General features: G+C 44.6%; 1 protein-coding gene across 2 annotated transcripts in view; it reads right to left on the bottom strand.

Annotated features, from left to right (window-relative positions):
* Positions 1-22,123, bottom strand: part of Nrp2 (neuropilin 2) — a 126,390-nt gene that overhangs the window by 78,667 nt on the left and 25,600 nt on the right. For both annotated transcript variants that reach the window (XM_013010470.1, XM_013010478.1), the window contains exons 3-6: positions 11,378-11,559; positions 4,282-4,512; positions 3,142-3,297; positions 1,291-1,460 (exon numbers count right to left, since the gene is read on the bottom strand). In XM_013010470.1, the coding sequence (XP_012865924.1) occupies positions 1,291-1,460; positions 3,142-3,297; positions 4,282-4,512; positions 11,378-11,559 (739 nt within the window). The remainder of the gene's footprint in view (positions 1-1,290; positions 1,461-3,141; positions 3,298-4,281; positions 4,513-11,377; positions 11,560-22,123) is intronic.

The raw sequence follows: 22,123 nt of genomic DNA, 5'->3' as shown, positions 1-22,123 counted from the left end.
GGATATTGTTCCCTTGCTGGAATGGGGCTTCTTAATGGCAGTCTCCGTGTGACCAAAATTTAGCCTGTGCACATTGGTAAAAGTCAATTTAGAAAGCACTTATTGGCTACTTAATATGTGCAATGTCATAAATCATTCAAAAGAGAGTGCAGTATTACCTATGTGTATGAGAATCAGGTGGATAGCAATGCTAAAAAGTCAGTGATTACAGACCAAAAATAACGTGCGTAGTCAATAGACTGCCAATTACAAAGAACTTTCTGGATGTTTTTCAAAATGAAAAGATATCTGGAGAGGAATGACAGTGACAAATGGCTGTATGTTGTCCTGTTAGAACCTTCACCGGCTCCCTGGAGTTTCTAAGTGGTCTCTGACCTTTCCTGCTGTCTGCTCTGCAGTGTTCTTCTCAGAGCAAGGGTCATTGTGTCACATCACAGCTAGGACAGTCTTGTCACTGGGTCACAAGGCTGTCTGTGTGGGTCTAAAAGCAGACTTTGGTATAGAACTAGCTGCTTCCTCTTCCCCTGTTTACCTCTTCCCAGGGGACAAGAACTGGACTCGTCTGCAGTGCAGGAGATTACTCCACATGAGCTGCAAGACTTGTTCAGGAAGAAAGCAAACAATAGTCTGAAAAGACTCTGCAGAGCATCTGGGCAACTTGAGTTTCATTCTCCGGAGTGACATTTTCCCATGTGTTCTTCTGATAGCTAAGTGCAAAACCTTCCTGGCAGAGCTCTTTCTAAACAGCAAAGATCAGGAGAAGTTGCCATATTCAGCTAGCACCCAACAAACCTGCCCTTAGGAAAATGCTCCCCCTCCACATCTCTGATGTCCCCTCTGTGCCAAGAATGAGGAAGATCTGGAATTATTTATAGAATGTTCCCTGGATACTGATAGAGCAAACAGCATCCCAGCCAAACAACTTCTTCCAAGCCCATTAATCTCCACAGGGGCAAGAACAAGGACCTACTTACTCATCAATTTATTCCAACACAGAATATAGCACAGTGCCTGGCATAGTCTTTTTGGTGCATATATATATGCATATATATATATATATATATATATCTGCACACACATATATATGGGTATGTGTGTATATATATATATGTATATATTTAAGTATATATGTATATATACATACATATTTAGGCAAGTGAATGAAAGCATGGCTAGAGTTCTTATGTATGCTATGTGTGTGTGTATCCCCTTTATCCAATTCTATTGAGAACCAGATCACTGTCCCATCACCACACATAATTTGCACACCTCTGGTATCTGAGTAAGTACCTGAAGATACTCTTTGTTAGAATCCAAGTTGGGGGTCCAGCCATTGTCATCACCATGGAGCCGGCTCTGTTGAGGGGTCCACCTTTTATCAGTATATGTAGATGAGGCACTGATTTGCTCATTAGCAATCCGGCCAGACTCCATTCCCAGAGGGACATTGCACTGAAAGTCTGAGGGAGAGAGGAAAGTCAAGGGGCAGAGTTAGGCATCTCAACCTCAAATCCTTGGGACCCTCAAAGCATGGCCTGATATTAGGAACAAGTCCTTACAGGTACTCCTTCAACTTAAAAACACTAACTACACAATCACATAAAAAAATCACCAAAAAACCCCACCCCAAAACAAAACTATATCATGCCACTGAACCTAACAACCCCTCTGGCTCTGAAACTAAATTGGACCTAAAAAGAAATTAGATGATGGATAAATAAGAATCATCATACAAATTAAAAATGCTGTCTAAAACATGAGAATTGTTTCTGCTTTGGGCTATGGATGCTTGCAGATGCCAGAGGCACTGGCAACACAGGTGAACACGAGCTAGATTCATGGCAATTTGGGTGGGCTGATCCACGGTGGGAAGCCTGCTTTATTAACGCATACCCAGGAGGCACATTTGCATTTCTCTTTTCTATCCAACTGTCTTGTGCATTCTGGCACAGAAGATAGACATTACAAAGCATAAAGGCCTGTTTTGGGGGAAACACAAGTGTGTCACACTATATTCCCCTGTATTACTTGTCTGGGTAAACAGACCCAGAAAGCCCTAACTCTGGCCTTGTGCCATCAGCTAAACTGCTGTTCTCCGTATGGACACTGTGGATACAGGTCAGCATTTGCATGTGCATGTGTTTGATAAGAACCAGCAATCTTTTTCAGGTATCAAATGTGTTCTTCATCTCTGTGACTGCACTGTGCTATAGTTTGCCATGCTGTTCCTTTGTCATTCGGTCTTTTATGGACTTTGTGATGAAGATATGGAAAGCAAACCCCAGAGCAGAACCTAACCACTTTCCAGTGGGCCAGGTTGCCATGTCTGTAGTTACATAGGTGGAGAGATGTCTGCAACTATAGGAGGGTTCTTTAGCTCTCACCATCCTTAAATTACTTCTTCCTTCCTTCCAGAGATGATCTGGGTTTCTAAGGAGATGCGGGCACATGTCTGAAGCATGTGGTTAAAAGCAGTTGGGTTGAAGATAGAGCTCAGGACTAGAGGCTGATAGCCTGAACTGCAGGTTCCATGACAGCCAGGGCCAGAGCAGTGGTTTGCACAGTGCTCAGCCCATAATAAGAGCTTGAAAACTGTACTTCATAGAAGTGTGACACAGACTATCCAAGCAGTTGTATTGTGTAGCTAGAGAAACCCTACCCAGGGCCACAAAGGCTTCATGTCAAAACACATATGCCTCACAGATGTTTCGAAGGGCTCATTGTATGATGATGACTTCAGGTTTGGAGAGGGGGAACATGGTCCCAGTCTCAAAAAAAGTTAGACCTTCTATAGACCATCCTAACTACCCCCCTTTCCATTCATAAATAGATGGGGGTTTGAGTAGCTCCAGACTTTCCCTAGGAACAATAAAATCTAGGGAGACAGATATGTAGATAGATGATAGATACATAGATAGATGATAAGATAGTAACTTGACAGACAGACAGATTTCCTGAAATGAGCACAGGTTGATGCTGATTCTTTTGTCATTGATCTCTGCCTGGCACCCACCTCTGAACTCGAGAGGCCACCGTGTTTGTCATGTTACCATCTCCTCTCACAGTGGCCAGTCCTTCACCTGTACCCATTTCAGGTCCTGGTAGGAAGACAAAGAGGAGGTTCCCAAACATTCAACTTACTCTCCAGTGGCTCTTGGTGGACCAGGTAGTAACGTGCAGAGAAACCATCCTTAGCCACTGCCATGTCCGTGTGAAAGGTCAGGGAGAGGATCCCTGTGGATGAGCGGAGCTCAGATGGTGTTCTGGTTCCACAGTATCTGCCAATCAGAGGGCCAACTGAACAGACAAGACAAAGAGAGGTCACCGGTCATGGGGATTCCAAACCCAATTTCCATCCATCCATCCTACCATAACACGACACTCAATCAAGCATCACTGCGTGTGCCTGGCCATAAAAACCAAAGACGTGCTTTCAGAATGAGGTTGAGTATTTTCCTGTACATTAAAAAGTACTTTCACTGAGCTGGCTTCATTCTGTTCTTCTAGCCCTGGGAGATGGGCCAGAAAGGTATCATTATAATACCTGCTCTGCAGAGGAAGAAATTGAATTTCAGATGGGTCATCTAATGTTTCCTTGCTCATACTGCTAGGAAATAGCAGAGCCGGGGCTCAAACTCTGGTTTCTTGACTAAATTATGTGCTTCTCCCCAGAGATGAAATTGCTCTTGCTTAGTCATCACATCTTCTTTATACTGGAAAATATTTGAATCACTACAAAAGTGAAAGATCTGATCCTTCCCAATACTGAGGGCCTCAGAGATCTATGGTCTCCCCCTGACATGCACAACATTTCTCTTGGCTTCTCAACATCCATCTATGACTAGCTTAACAAAAAAATAAAATTATAGTAACAGCAATGATGATGCTAGCATCATTACGTGACTAGGAAACAGAATGATTAAGTACTTGTCAATATTGCACAGTAGTCAGTATTTGAGCCCAGCCATTCCGGTTCTAAGGCCTTGGGGTTGGCTATTGAGTCACTTTCTATTCTGATAACTTGGTGTGGAAAAGAATACCACTAATACCCATCCTTGACTCAGTCTCCTGTCATCCTCCAAAGAAAGTATCTCCAGGCAGGTAGACTATCTTCAGGTAATTTTTCTAGAACCATCCTTGGAGAGGAAGAGAAAGTCATTATGGGTTCCTAAGAGCTCTAAGGAGCTCTGAAGTGTGTTGTCCTTTCTCCTCCTTACTGAAGCAATTCACAGGCAAAGGCCAGGACGGAGGAGTGCCTGCGACAGTGACCTCATCACTCACCGTGGGGAATGCCATCCCAGATGTCCAGCCAATCATATTTGCAGTCTCCCTCTCCCACCTGCAACGGGTCATGCTCCAGGTCAAAGGTCAAAAACTGCAGGATGATCTCCATTTTGGGTGTGGCCAGGATGGTAAAGGTACAGTCCAAGTTGTGCGGGTATTTCTCAGGAAAGCCAGGGGATTCAATGGTCCCATTGGGACTGGTGAAGTTTTTGGAACAATCCTCAGAGCCTGTGTGTCCAAAGAGAACCATAGGATTAAGAGGAAGCTGTCTTTGTTACCTCTGACATATGGGTTATTAAAATATTTGGACCCAAATCTCCTCACTCACAAGGCTTCTTTTTTTTTTTTTAATTTTTTATGGCTATCCTAGTGGCTCTTGGAGCAACATACTCTTCCCATCCGAGTTCCATGCCCTCAAGCCAGGCCCTCATTAGGAGAAATTAGGGAGGCCCTGTATATTAGACCAAGAGTAGCCATTGAGGAATTGAGGGACCAGAGGGTGGAAAGAAGTGAGTGAGTGTGTGTGTGTGTGTGTGTGTGTGTGTGTGTAAGGGAGTGAATTCTCTTGAACAGAGTCTCCTTTCTCAATCACTCAGCTGCTCACTCCAGAAATGTAAGTTATTTCAATCCTTAAGGAAGGCTTGCTTGTTGCCAGCACGGAAAACAATGTCCCCCCTTATTTATTGCTGACCTCAACACTAGCCCCTATTGTACCACAGCCAGCTAAAGTGCCCCTTCTCTCCCCAAGATCCAAGGTGCCTGAGGGGAGGGGCAAAGGGGAGCTCGGGTCTTATTCATGTCATGACTATATTAAAACGAGCTGCTCTGTAGTGGTCAGACAATTAACAATCGATGTTTTTTAGCCGGTTGATCACAGCGGGGTGTTGGGGATGTTAAAGCCACAAGTTTGGAAAGATGCAGCAGTGTATTGACATTTGGAGGGCTTCTGGTTCTTTTGTGGTGAGGATGGCCTTGTCTCTCTCCTAAGCTCTATGTGTCTGCTTGCTGGGCACATGGAAGCATCCTGATTAAATGCTGTACACATTCGCAGTCTGGTGCAGGCTTGGACAACAGCAGGAACTCTAAGAGGATTACAATTACCATATCTCTTAATACCTCTAGGTGGAGTCATATTAAAAGAGCCTCCTTTGGGCTTTAAACCCAGCCACCATTTGCCAAGGAAGAACCAGGGATGGGTCTTGGAAAGCAGGGACAATCAGACCCTAGGGCCTCTCCAAATCTAGACAGAGCAAGATCTGGTGTTGTCCATGTAAATGCTTGACAATTACAAGTGGATTTATTCACTGTGTTCATGTTCTAAAATAAGAAAAGGAAGCAGGATTTATGAAGAAGGCACTCTAAGCATGAAGAGAGAAGAAAAAAATATTCACAGAAATTCTTAATAAACCAGGTGTTTACTGGCAGGAAGCATCTTCTGGGGATGGTAGTGAAATATAACTACGTGATGTCAATATACTGATCTTAGCCCACGGCCATGTCTTTATGTGCAGCTCCTGTAGACAGCTCCTCTGCAAGTCTCTTCATTGATGAAGGCTTTCTGGAAAGTTGCATGTCTCAATTGGAAAAAGGTACCATGCAAATAAGTGGGGGAGGAGAAGGTCTTCCAACTTTCTTTAGCTTGGGCAGGGCCATATCCCTATTTATCTATTCATCGGCGGCCCCTTGAGTAGCAGCCTTGGCAGTGTGAGAACGGGGGGACTCATGAGCAAGAACTAACCTTCATGAGTTCTTTGGGAGCTCTAGGTACCTCACCTCAGAGGCTCTGCACTGCATCATTCCGAGGAAGGGAGACCCACAGCTGTGAGGGGGCCACTGGGCTCAGAGGGAGGAGCTGGAGTGGCCTCTACCCCTCAGCTTTGTTTACCATGGGCCTCCAACTCCTGAGGGCCTCCTCAATGGCCCAGGGTGATGCAATTGGGCAAAGCCAGGCCAGCTGGCAGGTCTTCAGGGGGCCCGAGAGGAATTTTGAAAAGGTTAGAGTTTAAGGCTGTTATGCAGCGTTCTTCATATGTTGGTCACTTCGGGAGCCTCACACAAGGCTGGGTGGAAATGAACTATTTCCAACTGGCTTGAGGGGGAGAAAAGGCACCCTGACATTCCCTGCTAGAACTAGTGCCATTGTCATTCTCTTAGAAAGCTGGGGAATCTCTCACCCCCTGGGGCAGGGGGCTTGATGGTGGAATCCCTTTCACGATGGGGTTGGAGTACCAAGGCTTCTACATGACACCTAGTGAGCCCAAGGCAGGCCTGAAGCATGGGAGACTTTATTCCATTTCCAGAGTTCTGAATCCTGCATTCAACTAGATAGAGGGAGTTTTTCAACTTTTATAACTGGAAGGAAGTTTCAACTTTAGAATTTAAGCATTCCCTAGCCCCAAAATTGTACCCTAACTGATATGACTAGAAATGACAATATTCACTGGCTTCTTTAGATCAGGTAGGAAAGCTTTTATCCAGCTTTATCTTTGTGCCTGTGTATACGTGTGTGTGCACACGCACACACACATGAATGTGTTGGTACTGATGCTTGAACTCAGGGCCTGAGCTTCTTCACTCAAGGCTAACATTCTACCACTAGAGCCACAACTCTACTTCTGGCTTTTTGATGGTTAATTGGAGATAAGTCTCCTGGACTTTCCTGTCCAGCCTGGCTCTAAGTCCCAATCATCAGATTTTTGGTCTCCTGAGGAGGAAGGATTAGAGGTGCAAACTCCTGCACCACGCTACTTTTATTTTTCTTTATTTTTTTGTCAGTCATGGGGCCTGAATTCTGGGCTTAGGCACTGTCCCTCAGCTGTTCAGCTCAAAGCTAGCGCTCTACCACTTGAGCCACAACACCCTTCTGGCTTTTTCTGCTTATGTGGTGCTGAAGAATTGAACCCATGGCCTCATGCATGCAAGGCAAGTGCTCTACCACTGAGCCACCTTCCCAGCTCAGTTTTATCTTTTTTTTTAAATAGAGAAAACTCAAACTTGTTTATTAAGCTCATACTTTCATCTCTAATTGCATCACGGTCAAGCCATTAGAGTGGAAGTCAAATGTTGAAAAAAGGAGAAGAAAGTTGAGTCATGCAGAAATCTGACTAATGCAAGATACTTTTCTGCAATGTGTTGAAAAGATAGAATTTACAAAAGAACAACTCAGTCAACAAATATTCAAGTCTACTGGATGCTAAAACTGTCCGTACAAGTCAGAAGTTTGGGTGGCAGTGAATGATTTCATAACAAAGAACCCTCCCTTCATGTTGACCGCTGTACATTTCATAACTTCGTGAGCAGAAGAATCTGTATGTAGAAACACAGTGGATTTTTATCTAAAGTGGACCACAGATGGTAAATTCAGGTAGACCCTTAATTCAGGGGTGGGGTAGTGGGTGCCTTAGGTTGCCTGTGTCTATAAATGGCCTTAGACATTTCACTTTCAGAAATGCCATTGGGCACCAAGAGAGAAAGCCTGATTTTGAACTTTGGCTAAGAAGCATCAGGAAAAACAAAGGTCACACACATTTTCCCACTGATTCTGTTTCCAGTGTTACTTTTCAAATTATTTACTCCTTCCTCTAGTCTTCTCAATATTTTGGTGAGTGGAAATTGCTTGCTCTTGGGAGTTTGTTTGGGCTTACTCTTCTTGTGGTGGACGATCTGGTACTATATAGGATCTTTTATACCCCACAAAGTGCAGATATGACCCTTCTACTTCAGCCACATGCCCTGTCTAGGTCCCCACACTGTGAAAATATATCTGTCACTGTAATTCTGCAGTGCAGCTTCGAGAATGCTCTGTATGGCTGTTTGAGTATCTGTGTTTATAGTTTCCCTCTTCTTCCTTTTTATGAATCCAACTAGCAAACATAGCTGTGTTTATTTGGATTTCTTCAGCATGTCCACCCATTTCTTTTATGTTCTATGAATGTGTATTTTCTCTCAGGACTGCAATCGTGGAAATAAGGGTAAAAGATGTGGCACTTAGAAGAAGAACACATGTCTTTCGAAACTTCTTAGGTTAGAATTTGCTTCCTTGTACATTCTGTACATTCCTCTGTGTGTGTGTGTGTGTGTGTGTGTATGTGTGTGTATGTGTATGTGTGTGTATTGGTACTGGGGCTTGAGCTCAAGGCCTAGATGCTGTCCCTTAGTATTTTTACTCAAGGCTAGCACTTTATCACTTGAGCCACAGCTCCACTTTCAGCTCTTTGATGGTTAATTGGAGATAAGAGTCTCACAAATTTTCCTGCCAGGGCTATCTCTGAATCAGGATCCTCAGATCTCAGCCTCTTGGATAGCTAGGATTCTAGGTGTGAGCTTGTGTGTGTGTGGGGGGGTGTATTTGTTCATGTGTTCTCTATAGGGGCCGTTCAGATGGGCAGGTAGGGATGGCCTCATGGAGACCTCTGGACTCTCACCTACAGAAGCATAGTTGTTGATAGGGCAGCCACTCAGTGTAGCTGGCTCTTCCAGAGGTGAGACATCAGAGCAGGCTACCCCATTGCTCCAGGCGAAAGCCACCCACCTTTGTCGGCTGCCACCATTGTTCTAGGCTATTTACAGATTTGCCGCTCATTCAGAATTCTATTTCAGCATGTCATCAGAAGGACTGAATTGTGATACCCTCTTGTGTGTTATCTTTTAATGTCTTCCTTTCAAGTGTGCGTGATAGACTGGGTTAACATTCCTCTTTTTCCCCCCATGTGGCTTTCTGGAGAATTGGCATCATGCCTTATAAAATACTGAGTTGGGAGACACTGAGATTAGAGATGATCTCTCATGGCCCGGCTCACCCTGGCTCTGACTTCCCTTGGCTAGCTCCCCGGAAGATCTCGAGTGGGCTGTTTTCCTCTCATAGTTAGGACTATGCTGCTGAGTGACAGCTTCAGTTACTCGGGACCATGCTATCTGATAGACTCCAAAGAGCTAGTCCCTCAATGGCTCTCTCATTTTTATGCCCACAGCATATGATTGTACCTTCACTTAGCAGTTAGCCATAGTATAATTGTCCTTTCAATTTGCATATATATTCACCCAACATCATCCCCAGTGCTGAGGGTTCCCACACTAGTCTCTCCCACTAGCAGAGACCAATACTTAGTTCTAGTCTGTCCCTCTTTTCTCTTCCGACTGCTTTACAAGAGGCCTCATCAGAACCGGTGGCACGGGTCTGCATCTTGAACAAACATCAAGGGATACAGGTCACACTAGGATGAAGCCTGGACACACAAACCATTTGTTCCTGGGACCTCATTGTAACCCAAAGCATGAAAAGCCAACATGGAATAATCTGGGCCCAGTATCCTGTGACTGCACAGGCTCCTACTCTGGTACAATACAGTTCCCCTGACCCCACCCCTTCATTTGATTTCACCATCTCGGGCAGACAAATTAGACAAATATTTAGACAGAGTGGATATAAAAAGTGCTTTCAGCAGCTACCACTTCCTTTCAAGAACTGTTTAATGAAAGAGAAAATATATATGAATAGTTCCCCTCACACTGAACTCAACAGGCGCCGGTCTTGGGTCTCTTGATGACAGGGCTGACAGCTTCCCTGTGAACCAGACCCTATCCTCAAGCTGTAAAACTTAGGCTACTGCAGGAGGAAGACATTTAAAGATGGTGCAGGAGCCTCTGTTGTGGGAAGCCAGGCAGGATGAGGGAGAGTTGGAGGTTAGGCCTCCTTTAGCCTTCACATAGCAGGACCACTGGCTCAACAGGGGGCAGCTACTTGGAGACTGTATGTGTGGATGCTGAAGCAGTGTCCTATAAATAGAAGTCCCTTCTACCCAGTCAAGGACATGAGCTCTGGTCTGAGTTCTTTGGGCCTAAAGGGATCTATGGTTGGGGGTGAGAGGGCACCAATGTAATCAGTCAACTCCAAAGAAAAGCTGGGTGTTTGTGGCTCACACCTCTAATTACTGAGATCTGAAGATTGTGGTTTGAAGCCAGTTCAGGCAGACAAATACAAAAGACTCTCATCTCCAATTGGCCAGCAAAAAGTCAGAAGTGGAGGTGTGGTTCAAGTGGTAAAGCAACAGCCTGGAGCAGAAAAGGCTAAGGGATATTCTCTATGCCCTGGGTTCAAGCTCCAGTACAAAAAGAAGAAGAGGAGGAGAAAGAGAAGGAGAAAGAAGAGAAGGAGAAGAATGAGGAGGAGGAGAAAGAGAGAGAAGGAAGAGGAGAAAGAGAAAGAAGATGAGAAGGAAAAGGAAAAGGACTAAGAGGAGGAGGAAGGGGAAGAGGAAGAGAGAGGAGGAAGAGAGAGAAGGAGGAGAGGAGGAGAAGGAAGAGAAGGAGGAGGAGGAGGAGAACAGGAACAAGAACAACAGCATTTTCTGCATCTTTCTCTGCTATTTTCTCAATTGCTTTCACAAGCCTGTGACACGTAGGACCTCACTGTAGAGCGATGGTAAACTGGATCACCAAATTGTTTTTATTTTATTTTTTGGGTCCAGTCGTGGGGCCTGAACTCTGGGCTTGGACACTGTCCCTCAGCTCTTCAGCTCAAGGCTAGCGCTCTACCACTTGAGTCACAACACCACTTCCAGCTCTTATCTTTTTGCTTATGTGGTGCTGAGGAATCGAACCCAGGGCCTCATGCATGCAAGGCAGGCACTCTACCACTGAGCCACCTTCCCAGCCCCGCCAAATTGTATTTTAAAACAACGGCCTTTCCCCACTTTGAGGGGGTGAGGATTATGGTGCTCCACCTCCATGTGAGTCCAAAGAAAGGCAACATTAAACGGGGAAGCTATTGGAAGGAGTATAATCAAATATTTCTTCTCCCCATGACAATGAGTTTGAATTTCCGATATAAAAGTTAGATTCTCTCCAAAGTCCTTTTGCATCTATTTTCTCCTCCTTTCTGAGCCCCTCACTCCCACTCTTTTAGTGCTTGGCCTACCCCATCAAGTTGAATGACAGGCTGGTCTGGCTTTTCATCTCAAGTGTCTCCAGATAGACCTAGAACCTCTCGCCCAGCTCTTACCACCTGACTCCAACCCCCTAGCCTTGATTCCTCCTCTCCACCCCACTATCCATCTTTTTTACATGCTCCCATCCCCCATGAGCACACACTGACCTGTCTTGAAGATCTCATAGCGCAGCGAGAAGCCTGCCCCCTGTCGGGCATAGTCAGAAGTGAACTTGATGTAGAGCGTAGACCCGGAGGAGATGATGGTGGGCGGGGCGATGTTCCCACAGTGCTTGCCCAGAAGGTCTGCAGATTCACTGTCCCCATCCCGAATCTCAATGAAGTCATACCTAGGGGAGGGCAAAAAGGGGCCCGGGAGAGAAAAGAAAATCCTTCAGTTCTCTCCATCCATTTATAGGCGGTCAGGTGTCTCAGTGATAAACAAAGACCACACTGTGCTTGGTTGGGCACGCCCGCAAACAGACTGGGGAAGATGTTTTGTTCAAGACACACAGAGAATGAGTGCAGGGGTGGGAGGTGTTATCTCTCGCACACATAAAAGCAATAGCAATCATTCTATCAAAGGTCTCGGCACAAGAACTGTTTTCTTCCTTGGGCAGCACATTTTATTTTCCCTTTTTCTATTTCCACAGCTATCTCTCTGATTCTTAGTTTCTCCTTAGGTTTGGGTAATGACCTTTTGAGCATCAACATCTTCATCTGTTAGATTAGAAAAATATTCTGAAGACTGGTATGGAAATGGACTGAGAAAAGTACCCATGAGAGAGCCAGACACTGTGCTAGGTACACCGGGGATGGTTTTAGAAGTTTTTCTCCTTTTCTTTGCTTTTGGCAGTACTGGAGGTTGAACTCAGCGGCTCACATTTACTTGGGCAGACACTCTACCATTTAAGCCAAGTTGCCAGCCTTGTTTTGCTTTTCAATTGTTTTTCAGCTAGGTTGTTAGGTTTTTGCCCAGGGCTGGCCTTGTACCTCAATCCCCCAACCTATGCCTCCCATGTAGCTGGTACCACAGACATGCATCAACATGCACAAGTCTGTTGGTTGCAGTGGATCTCTCTTGTTCTTTGCCTGGGCTGGCCTGGGGATACTAACTAGAACAAGAGGAAGCTACCACCAAGCCATGCTCAGAAGTGTTTATCATCTTCATCTTGCTTTCCTTATTTTTAATTGATGGGAACCACCATCAATTAAAAAATAAGAGAATAAGGGTAGGAGCCACCTCCCTCCCTGAGATGATTGTCTCATCAGCAGTGTTTAGTCAACAACATGTTTTAGAAAGGAACCAGCATCGTGTCAGATAATAAAAACATTTCTCTAAAAGAAGGAATGAATTCCTGGGAATCCAATGTCTGTGCATACCAATATCCTCAGGGAGAGGCTGAAGCCAGTCCTGGGGCTTGAACTCAGGGCTTTGGTGCTGTCCCTGAGCTTCTTTTCTTTTGCTCAAGGCTAATGCTCTACCACTGAAGGCACAGAGGTACTTGTAGCTTTTTCTGAGTATTTTGTTGGAGGTAAGAGTCCCATAGCCTTTCCTGCTCAGGCTGGCTTCCAACATTGATCCTCAGATCTCACCCTCCTAAGTAGCTAGGCTTTGAGGCATGAGCCACCAGCACCTGGCCGCTCAGTCCCTTTTATATAAAATCAAATTGGCCTGCTGTGGCCGAAAGATGCTGCAAAGCCTTCCTGAGCCTGGTGTATCCATGGAGTCCTGCTCCATCTTGGCACTAGCGGAGGAGCAAGCTCTAGCGGTCACACTGTACTCTTGTCTCTGCTCCTTTCTAGGCTCCAGTGAAGTTTTTGCCACAGCTGTTAGGGTAGGAAACTTCCTCCCTACCACATGAAGCTCTCTGCACATTTTATTTGCTAACATTCAGCCATCTTCCCTTCCCTCCTCCCTCTCTATTTATTTGGCATCAACCTGTTAAAACAACACATGAGAAATCTCTTCCTTGTAGGTAGAGAAAGTGGCTGGCCATGTGGCCCCGCTCAGGATATGCCTGCTGGCTCCTGTCATGCTGGGCTCTGTGTACAGTGAATGCTTCCACAAGCACATGCCTTGAGCTAGAGAGTGTGGAGGCCTCTCTGGAGCCCCTGAGCCACATGTCAGTGTGCTTATCCACCACCAGATAAAGACGACTGTGAAGGAGGAATGAGCGGACCAGGAGTACTTCGTTCTGAGACCCCAGAGGATCATGCTCCTGCCTGGGAAGCAGAACCAGGCTGGGAGAGAGCAACTCCCCCAGGAGCCATAGAGAGAAAGGCAAATGGGGGAGGGCCCAGGGTAGGGCAATCTGCTGGGGTCTGGGGTTTCAGTGTGGGAAATGGTGGTGACTTTGAAAGCAGGCTTCCTCATTTCCAAAACAGGAGTAAAAAGACCCTTAGTTTGTTCTCAGGGGAAACTCCCAGGAACTTCTGGAAAACCCCTCCTTGCTGTTTCTACCCAGAGGGTATGTGCTGTCCTGAATCACAGTCAGCTGAGCAAGGGCGACCATCTAGCAACGTGCCCACACACAAGTAGAAAATCCTGCCAACCTACTCCTTCATTAGGCATGTCCCCAGGCTCTTCGGGAAAGACCTCCGCGGCCTGGAAGGAGACAAGGCAGGGTTTGGAGTCCTACTAGACCACTTGGATGCCCTCAGGCAAATGACAGGACCTTTCTGAGCCTCAGAAATGTGGAAAAATAGGGGCCATTCAGACCTCCCTCTATCTTCCTAGGGCTGCTGTGAGATTTACATGAGCAAATCTAATCTACATGAGGTACATGGGTTAATACTCCATTGGCTGGCCCTGTGTGTGCTTAAGAAGGTTAATTGTGGTTTGCTGTAGCCTCAGACCCCTGGCAGAGATAGGGAAGCTGGACTATGGAGAAGATACTTGCTGAGAGAAGGGGGAGGGGGAGATGAGGTGGGGGGGGGGAGAGAGAGAACAAATATGTAGAGGTATCATATAAGTAAAATAGAAGGTATTTTTTTTGGCCAAATGTGACACAAATTAACATGTACATAACCTTTAATCTAGAAGTTCATCTGCTAGAAATTCTTCCTAAGAAAATACTAAGACAGTTGTGGAAAGATATATATATATACATCTTTTGTGCAATTTTTTTAAAAAAGCATATGAAGTAGGAAGACATTTATAAATAGCATCATGTTGAAAAAAGCCTAACCAGAGAGGGCAAGTAAATCAATTTTGGTACGTTTATAAAATGAAATATCGGCTGTGAGAATAAAGAGTGCTTCAAAGCGAATTTTTTTTGAGAAAGTGTTTGTGATATACTATTAACCAAAAACAAAAATTGAGCAGATTAAAAAATATGCTTAAAAATACATGCCTGTATTTCCTTGCATAAACATATAGGAAGCATCTGAAAAAGTTACATACTAAAATACCAACAGTGGTTAAATGCATGGGTGGCAGGATAATTTTGCTTTCTTCTTTTTACTTTTCTATTATCTCAATTGTTTTTTTATAAGCCTGCATTTCTTTAATAAGTCAAAATTTTATAAAAATAGAGCTGCTTCCATTAAGATTCCTTTTTTGTTTTTCTAAATACAGAAGAGCTGAGAAAAATAAGCTCTTAAGGTTAGGCAGAGGGGGAAAGAAATTCATCATTACCACCATCAGCAGCAGCCATGCCACAGATCTGGAGAGAGGACCAAATAAGACATGGCAGGTCACAATACCTCGAATAGTGTGGCGAGGACATGGCACATAATCAACACTTTAAAAAATTTGTTTCATACTAGCCTTGTGTTGCTAGTTTCTCTGGAAGGAAAAAGAGGAGACCCTGCCATCCTACTGGCTTAGTCTTCCAAAGTGGGATGGCTTGTCAGGCTGCCTAATCACCCTTGGTGTCATTTAGGGGATTAACTGAGTCTGCCAGGAGGCAGGGCTACCCATAAACACCATCACTGCAAGCGCGACTCAATTTGCTCAATAGACTGCCCCATCCTTATTTGTAGTGTGGCCAGCAACACACACAGCTTCATACATGTATCATGGGAAAAACTCACAAGTCCTATACCTACACATAGAGTGTGAAAAATTTACTTAGATACTGTTTCTCTGAGCTCGTTAGTGAATAGACTCTTGCCCTTCCTCGAGCTTTGCAAAAACTAAAGAATATTTAGATTTTTTTTCTGTCTTGTTTGCTTAAAGGAGAAGTGGCTTGGAGCTACAATTTGCGGCTGAACTTCCTCATCTTCCAGGGGCCTCCTTGTGCCCCACTTAACCTTAAGGCCTTCTGTCTGGTCACACTTGCAGTGACTTACTGACTTCCACAGAGAATGTGTGATTTACCTCCCCCGTGACTGACTCATTTGGGGAATTTTCATCATCATCATCATCATCATCATTAGGGATTTAGTGCAGCTGAAGTAAATCTCAGAAATTTCAGTGTTGTCAGGTTCATTTGTGAAGAGCTCAGGCATGAGCTTAGGAAGTTTTGTGTCCTGGGAGTAAATACAGCTTTGCATCTAGCTTCCAATCTCCTGTGTTTGTTTGGGAAAAGAATCTGAGGTACAGATTCAGAGCTCACCCCAGGATAGTCAAGTGGGATAAGTTGAAAAGCTCCTCTTAGAGCTTATTAACTTCTTTTCTGGAAGGCCCACATACACCAGCTAAGAGACATATTAACTACAGTGTTTGTGTTTCATTCTTCATAATCTCGCTCAAATGAAAAAATTCCTTGGAAAGCTTAAACACTGCCCATCATTATTTTATTTATTTACTTATTTTTCCCGAGTCAGACTGGCCACTTCTACTCCTGGCTATTTGTTTCTCTCCATAATAGTTCCCCATGTGTCTCTTTTCTGATCTCCATAGATTCCATCGTCTGCGTGGGGAACATTGGTCTAGAGAATACTTTCTTAATCTTCTCGCTCAGCTTCAAAGTCTTCATTTCTTCTCTCCAAACCCACAGCTGGGGTGTGGGAATTTTGACAGTAGAATTAATTTTAAGAGTCCATGGGGGGGAGAGATGAAATAGCAACAATCTCATCTCTTCCTTCATCACTGGCAGACATGATGAAAGGCTTTCTGGTGTCCCTTGCTCTGCCCATGCTTGATACTTGCCAGCAAGGCAATGGAGCCCATGGAGGAAGACTCTCCAATGAGGCCTGCACCCAGAGCGAGATTAATTTCTGCCCAAGTCCGACTCCTTAAGTCTCCTAAGAATGCTATGCTCATCTATGGGATTTTGGGCTCTATATCCAAATGCTTGGTTTCATAACCTTTGCCAACAGGTGATGCCTTCCTTCCTTCATGCTGTTTGCCTCAGAATATTTAAGACATTTTGTCGATGGGCAAGCTATTTATGAGGCTCTTTCCTCTGATGGCAGTACTTGTATTATCCTTGTCTAGGGCTGTTTTTTCCTCATCCTTTTGGCATAAGTGCAAATATCACCTCCTCAGAGATGTCTGCTCTGACTGTTCATTTTAGATGGCACACTCTTTTCCATCTTATTCTATCCTTCTTTCCCTTCCCTACTTCTTTGCTCCCTTGCTCCCTTGCTAGCGTCCTTCATTGTCTCTCTCTCTCTCATTCTGTGTGTATGTGTGTGTGTGTGTGTGTGTGTGTGTCTATGCACATGCACACCAGTACTGGGGCCTGAACTCAGGGCCTGAGCTCCACCTTCAGCTTTTTTACTTAAGGCTTGCACTTTACCACTTGAGCCACACCTCTACTTCTGGCTTTTTGGTGATAAAGTAGAAATAAGAGTCTCACAGACTTTCCTGTCTCAGCTGGTTTTGAACTGCAATCCTTAGATCTCAGCCTCCCCAAATAACCAGAATTACAGGCATGAGCCATGATCACCCAACTTCTTATTTCTTTAGTGGCTATGACTGTCCTCTGGAATAGTCTTGTGGTGTATATGTGTGTCTCTTTGTTAATGATCCATCTCCTGCAGTAGGTAGCAAGTACCATGGGCAAGCACTTGCCTTGTCTCTTTCAGATTTGGAATACTCGTTTGGTAGCAGTCACAGGAGGGATCAATGTTAATCACACTGACGGTGTGCTAAGTGAATAAACAGATAAGAAACTTGAGGTTGGTGCTGTTAAGAAGACATGCTCTCTGGTGACACTTTGAAGGGTTTGATGGGTTGGTCTATGTGCTAGCCTCTACCTTTGTGCCCCAACACATTCCATGAGCTATTCTGGTTATATCTGAAAACATAAATGTTGCCTCGTGACATACACACACACACACACACACACACACACACGCGCACAGACAGACACACACAAACACGAATATAACATTTTGCAGGGAAGAAACAGCTCATATCGTGCTGACAGCATTTTCGCTATTAGCGGCAAACAAATCAACTATAATTAAAATGCTGTCAAAGTGATTTGAGAATTTTCTCACACTTTCAAAGTTCCATATTTCATGAGTAGATTATCCAGGCCAGAGAATTTACCACCTCCCGGAGTGCCTTTCTTCCAGGAAGCTCAAAGACGATGACAAACACTGTCTTATTAATCCTGATATTAAAATCTGCAGGGGAAAATTGGAGGAAAAGCCACCACTGTCATGTGCAAGTTCCCAACAAAGAAGCTACAGAAGACAGAAGTAGGGTGTAGGGTGGGCCTGCATAGTGCTCAGCTCCCTGGTCAAATCAGGCTCAAAGCCAAGCCACCTGCTTTTGGGCTCTACCCTTTCTGGAGAGATCTGCTTGCTGTCATGTCCTATCTTTTAAGAAGTACATTTTATTTCTTTACACTATTCCCTTTTGTTGGTACCACTCACTTAATGAGCTAGTGTATCAATGGGAAGGGTTCACATTTTATTGAGCAATTACTATGAGGGGTTTGCTCTGGGTTTAGATATTATATCATTTAACCCTGCTTTAATACCTGCCACATCCTGACACGGTGGAAACAGACTCAGAGACTGAAGTTATCCAAGCACTGGTGACTCATACCTTGAATCCTAACTACTCAGAGGATCAAGGTTCAAAGCCAACCTGGGCAAGAAAGTCCATGAAACTCTTACCCCCAGAAGTAGAGGTGTAGCTCAAGTAGCTAGCTTTGATCAGAAAAAGCTAACAAACAGCCCACAGGCCCTGAGTTCAAGACCCAGGACTGGTACACACACACACACACACACACACACACACACAGACACACACAGACCCACAGGTAAACAAACAAACAAAAAACCACTAATGTTATATTCAATGTCATGACGTGGAATGGTGGTTAGAAGCCAGCTCTCATCCCTCCCTTTGCCTCATTGAACAAAGACCTTAGAGTCATGAAAAATCCAGATTTCTAGAGAGTCTCATAGGGAGCAGACAGAAGGAAACCTTTAGTCTCAGGTTTCCCACAAAATGGGCAGAATGAATGTAAGAGATTTCAGCAAATCTTGCTCTTTTTACCTAGCCCTCTATTTAAACAAAGCCTGCAAGATGTGCCAAAATTCACAGACAAATCACCAAGAGCAACAGCGAGCTTTGAAAGACACGGTCTCAAGATTCACACAGTAGAAATCTAGCTTGTAAATGTTCAGATGGGATAACATATTAATTTTGCTAAGTGTAGTATTTTTATAAGCGAATGTGCACCCATATGTGAACATATGGCCCACAGAGTGAGAAAAATAGGATCCTGGCTATTTATATGCTCCTAGAGTATCAGCCACAGATTCTGAAGTCCACAGGATTTCCAGCGAAGTCCACATGAGAGTCTCACTGGCTGGGAAACCCCCACGATCACATGTTGAAATTGTGTGTTCCACCCCATTTGTTAGAAAATGGAAAGACTTGGAAAAAATTCTATTAAGTGAAGTAAGCCAGGCCCAAAGAAACATAGGTCCCATGGTTTCCCTTATTTGCAATATCTAATATATGTCTAGGACAAGCAGAAAAGGTCAAAAGCTATGTACATATGATCATATAAGATGATGCTAAGCAAAATGAACCCCAAGATAGGGACACAAGAGGTTTTATTTTTCTTGCTGTTGTTTTTAATGTACTTATAATGTACTATGTGATTTTTTGGTTGTTTTTGAATGTTCTTCCCCCATGGTACAATCCCTGTTTTCACTGCATTTGATTCCAGTGCCCTACATCTTATATATACGTTTTTTTCTAACTTGGAGAGGGGAAGGGAAATAATAAAATGCTGAAATAAGGATACAGGTTGGCCCATTGTGGCAATGAGATGTACAAGACACTATGTTGAAAATGAACTTTATCACTTTTTTTGGGGGGGAGGGAGGAGTTGGGAAGGTGGGGAGGGAAGGGATGGTAGGGGAAAAACAAAGGAGGGGGTAACAATGCTCCACAGGAAACGTACTCATTACCTTACTCATGTAACTGTAGCCCCTTTGTACAGTATCTTTACAATACAAAATAAATATTTTTTAAAAAAGAAATTGTGTGCGCTTGTGGGGAAGTGCATTTTCCTATGGAAGGAGTCTGTGATAATACAAACCTGAAATTAATATTACACATCATATCCAGTAGGATATGATGGACCCTAAGGCGTGTAACTATGGGCTCTATGGCCCACCCTAGCTCAGTTGCTTGCTAGTGGTGCACAGTAAGTCAGGCCAAGATTTTGGAGTTCTATTCAGACTCAACCCAGTGCCAGATACCTGAGAAACCCAGGCTATTTTTTTTTTTTTTGTCACCATTGTTCAACAAAACTGAGTTTGGGGAAAAGAAGAGTCACATAGACCTGGAACTCTAGAAACTTGACACAAGATGACATATCAAGTGGCAGTTACAGTCTTAATGTCCCCAACTTCACAAGCACTGGAGCTGGGTTTCCACAAATCCACCACCCACACAAATCCTTCATCTGAGTCTTAGAGATTTGACTTTAGTCTTGTGTTTGTGAGCCCAGGCTGTAGAACCAACCTGCCAGGCTTGGATTCAAAACCACCTCTCCCCAACTCAGTGGGGGATCTCCCTCCCCACTGCTTGTGAACTCCTGCCCAGCTCACCAAATGACAGCTCAATGAGTGGCTGTTTGTTTGGTGCCACTAATGCCATTATTATTTATCTAACTTCCAGGCTACAAATGGTTCCCAAACACACTCTCTTGATTGTATATCTGCATTGGTGCCTCCTGTCTTTTTCATAGCAATTGTTTACATTTTTCTTCCTTTTTTTTTCTTTTCTACCACAAATCTCTGATATTGGGTACTTTTTATTTGCTACCTCTTCAGAATCAGAGTCATCACAGCTTCTTTAGAAAGGAAGAAATCTGACCACCCAGCAAAGGAAGTATGCACAGAGAATAACCCAAAACAAATGGAGGGAATTATTCTTTTAAAAAAAACAAACCCTTGAAGGCAAGAAAATGGAAACAAAACTACAAATAAGATCTATTTATAATCCCTGGTCGTGTTTTCCGCAGAAGCCCCGGGGATGATGGAGAGGGCCCTGTCCCATTGTTTCTTGTGGAGCAGGCTGCCAAGAACATGTTCAACGTGAGGAAGGAGACTGCTCTCTGCACAGGGTGTCTGATAAATGTCACTACCGATGACTTTCAGAGAATGGAGGGCACACAACAAAGCATCCAGCACTTCTGCCCTGACCCTGTGGGTGAATGCCACTTCACCCTCCCTGCCCTGGTACATTCCTAAGGCCTCATAGTCACAGATCTGCTGGCTCCTGGGCCAGCAATGACTCTGGCAGGTTGCTTCGAGGGACCGTGTTTGCTTATGGAAGTGGGAAGTTCAAGGTTTGGGGATAAACTCTTTCCAGTGCCATTGTGCCTCTTTTGGTCTGCTCTGCATCTGTGGTATCCTCACCATTCTGGCACGTTCAAAAACCCCTTGCCATGCTACCGGAGTACAAAGTAAGCAAGATTAACCCACAACTTCTGTCTGTCTGCTTCTTCTCATGGGTAGCAGCTGCCTTTGGTGGTTATATGTTAAGATGAATACTAGCAGAGCCCAAGACTCATTCAATCATCCAATGCTGGCCTAGATCCATCATACTCCAGGGCCTCAGTTTACCTCACCTCATAAATAAGTGCAGTGATCCTGCCTGTGTGTCTCCCAGGGCTGATGGGCAGGGGTATAAGGCAACAGGTAACAACTGAGGGGAAATCAGAACACATCACTCGGAGGCCCTGGTGTTCTGGCAGCATCCCTCCACTTGGCGGAGTGAACTGTTCCCTGTGGGACAAGAGTTCACTAACTCTTGGCTCCCAGAGGACCCAATTGTGAGAACAAAATCATAACCACCCCATCTGTCCAAAAAAAACCCCAAAACAATGGGGGTGGGGAAGCCTGCTGGGAACAGAGGTATGCTAGGCATCAGGGAACCAATCATGGCATGAAACAAGTCCTGTTGGTTTTTTTCTATGGGTCTTAGGCTCCCAGTCTTCTTTCTACCTTCTCTGCTGGTAACCACAAAACTCAGCAGACACAGAACTTGCCAGAAAAACATCCCCTGTTGAAAGCCCACGAAGGGGACAATTGGAGAGGAGGTGGGGAGTATGGCGGCATGATTTTGGATCCCTCAGAGCTTCATTTACAAAGCTCAGAGCGTCTTCTCTGGGCTCCAGGGACAAAACTTTGTCACCGCTGTGCAAAAAGCACTGGGGTGTGGAAATGACAGGCCCACACTAATGTCCAGGCAGGAAGGGACTGCTGCCACACCAGGGTGGACATTCTGAATATAGCTCTTAGTGGCCGCTCAGCTGGAACGGCTTCCTCTTCTCCAAGTGTCACTTGGACACTGCATCCTGGATGCTGTGTCACGAAGTGTCCTGGCTTCTGGAAGTACAAAGCTGGTCTAGTTCAGGCAATGACTGTCCCAGCCCCGGCCTTAGCCTGCCATAGAAATGTGTCTGCTCTGCTAAAAGGAGCAAGCAGGGGATTGTTGGGGATAGAAGTGGCCAATGATGGGAAATATTGGGAACTTTG

Source organism: Dipodomys ordii, unplaced genomic scaffold (genome assembly GCF_000151885.1).
Source record: "Dipodomys ordii isolate 6190 unplaced genomic scaffold, Dord_2.0 Scaffold1, whole genome shotgun sequence".
Classification (NCBI taxonomy): domain Eukaryota; kingdom Metazoa; phylum Chordata; class Mammalia; order Rodentia; family Heteromyidae; genus Dipodomys; species Dipodomys ordii.
Note: the sequence above shows the minus strand (reverse complement) of the source record. Positions and strands in the feature narration are given on the sequence as shown.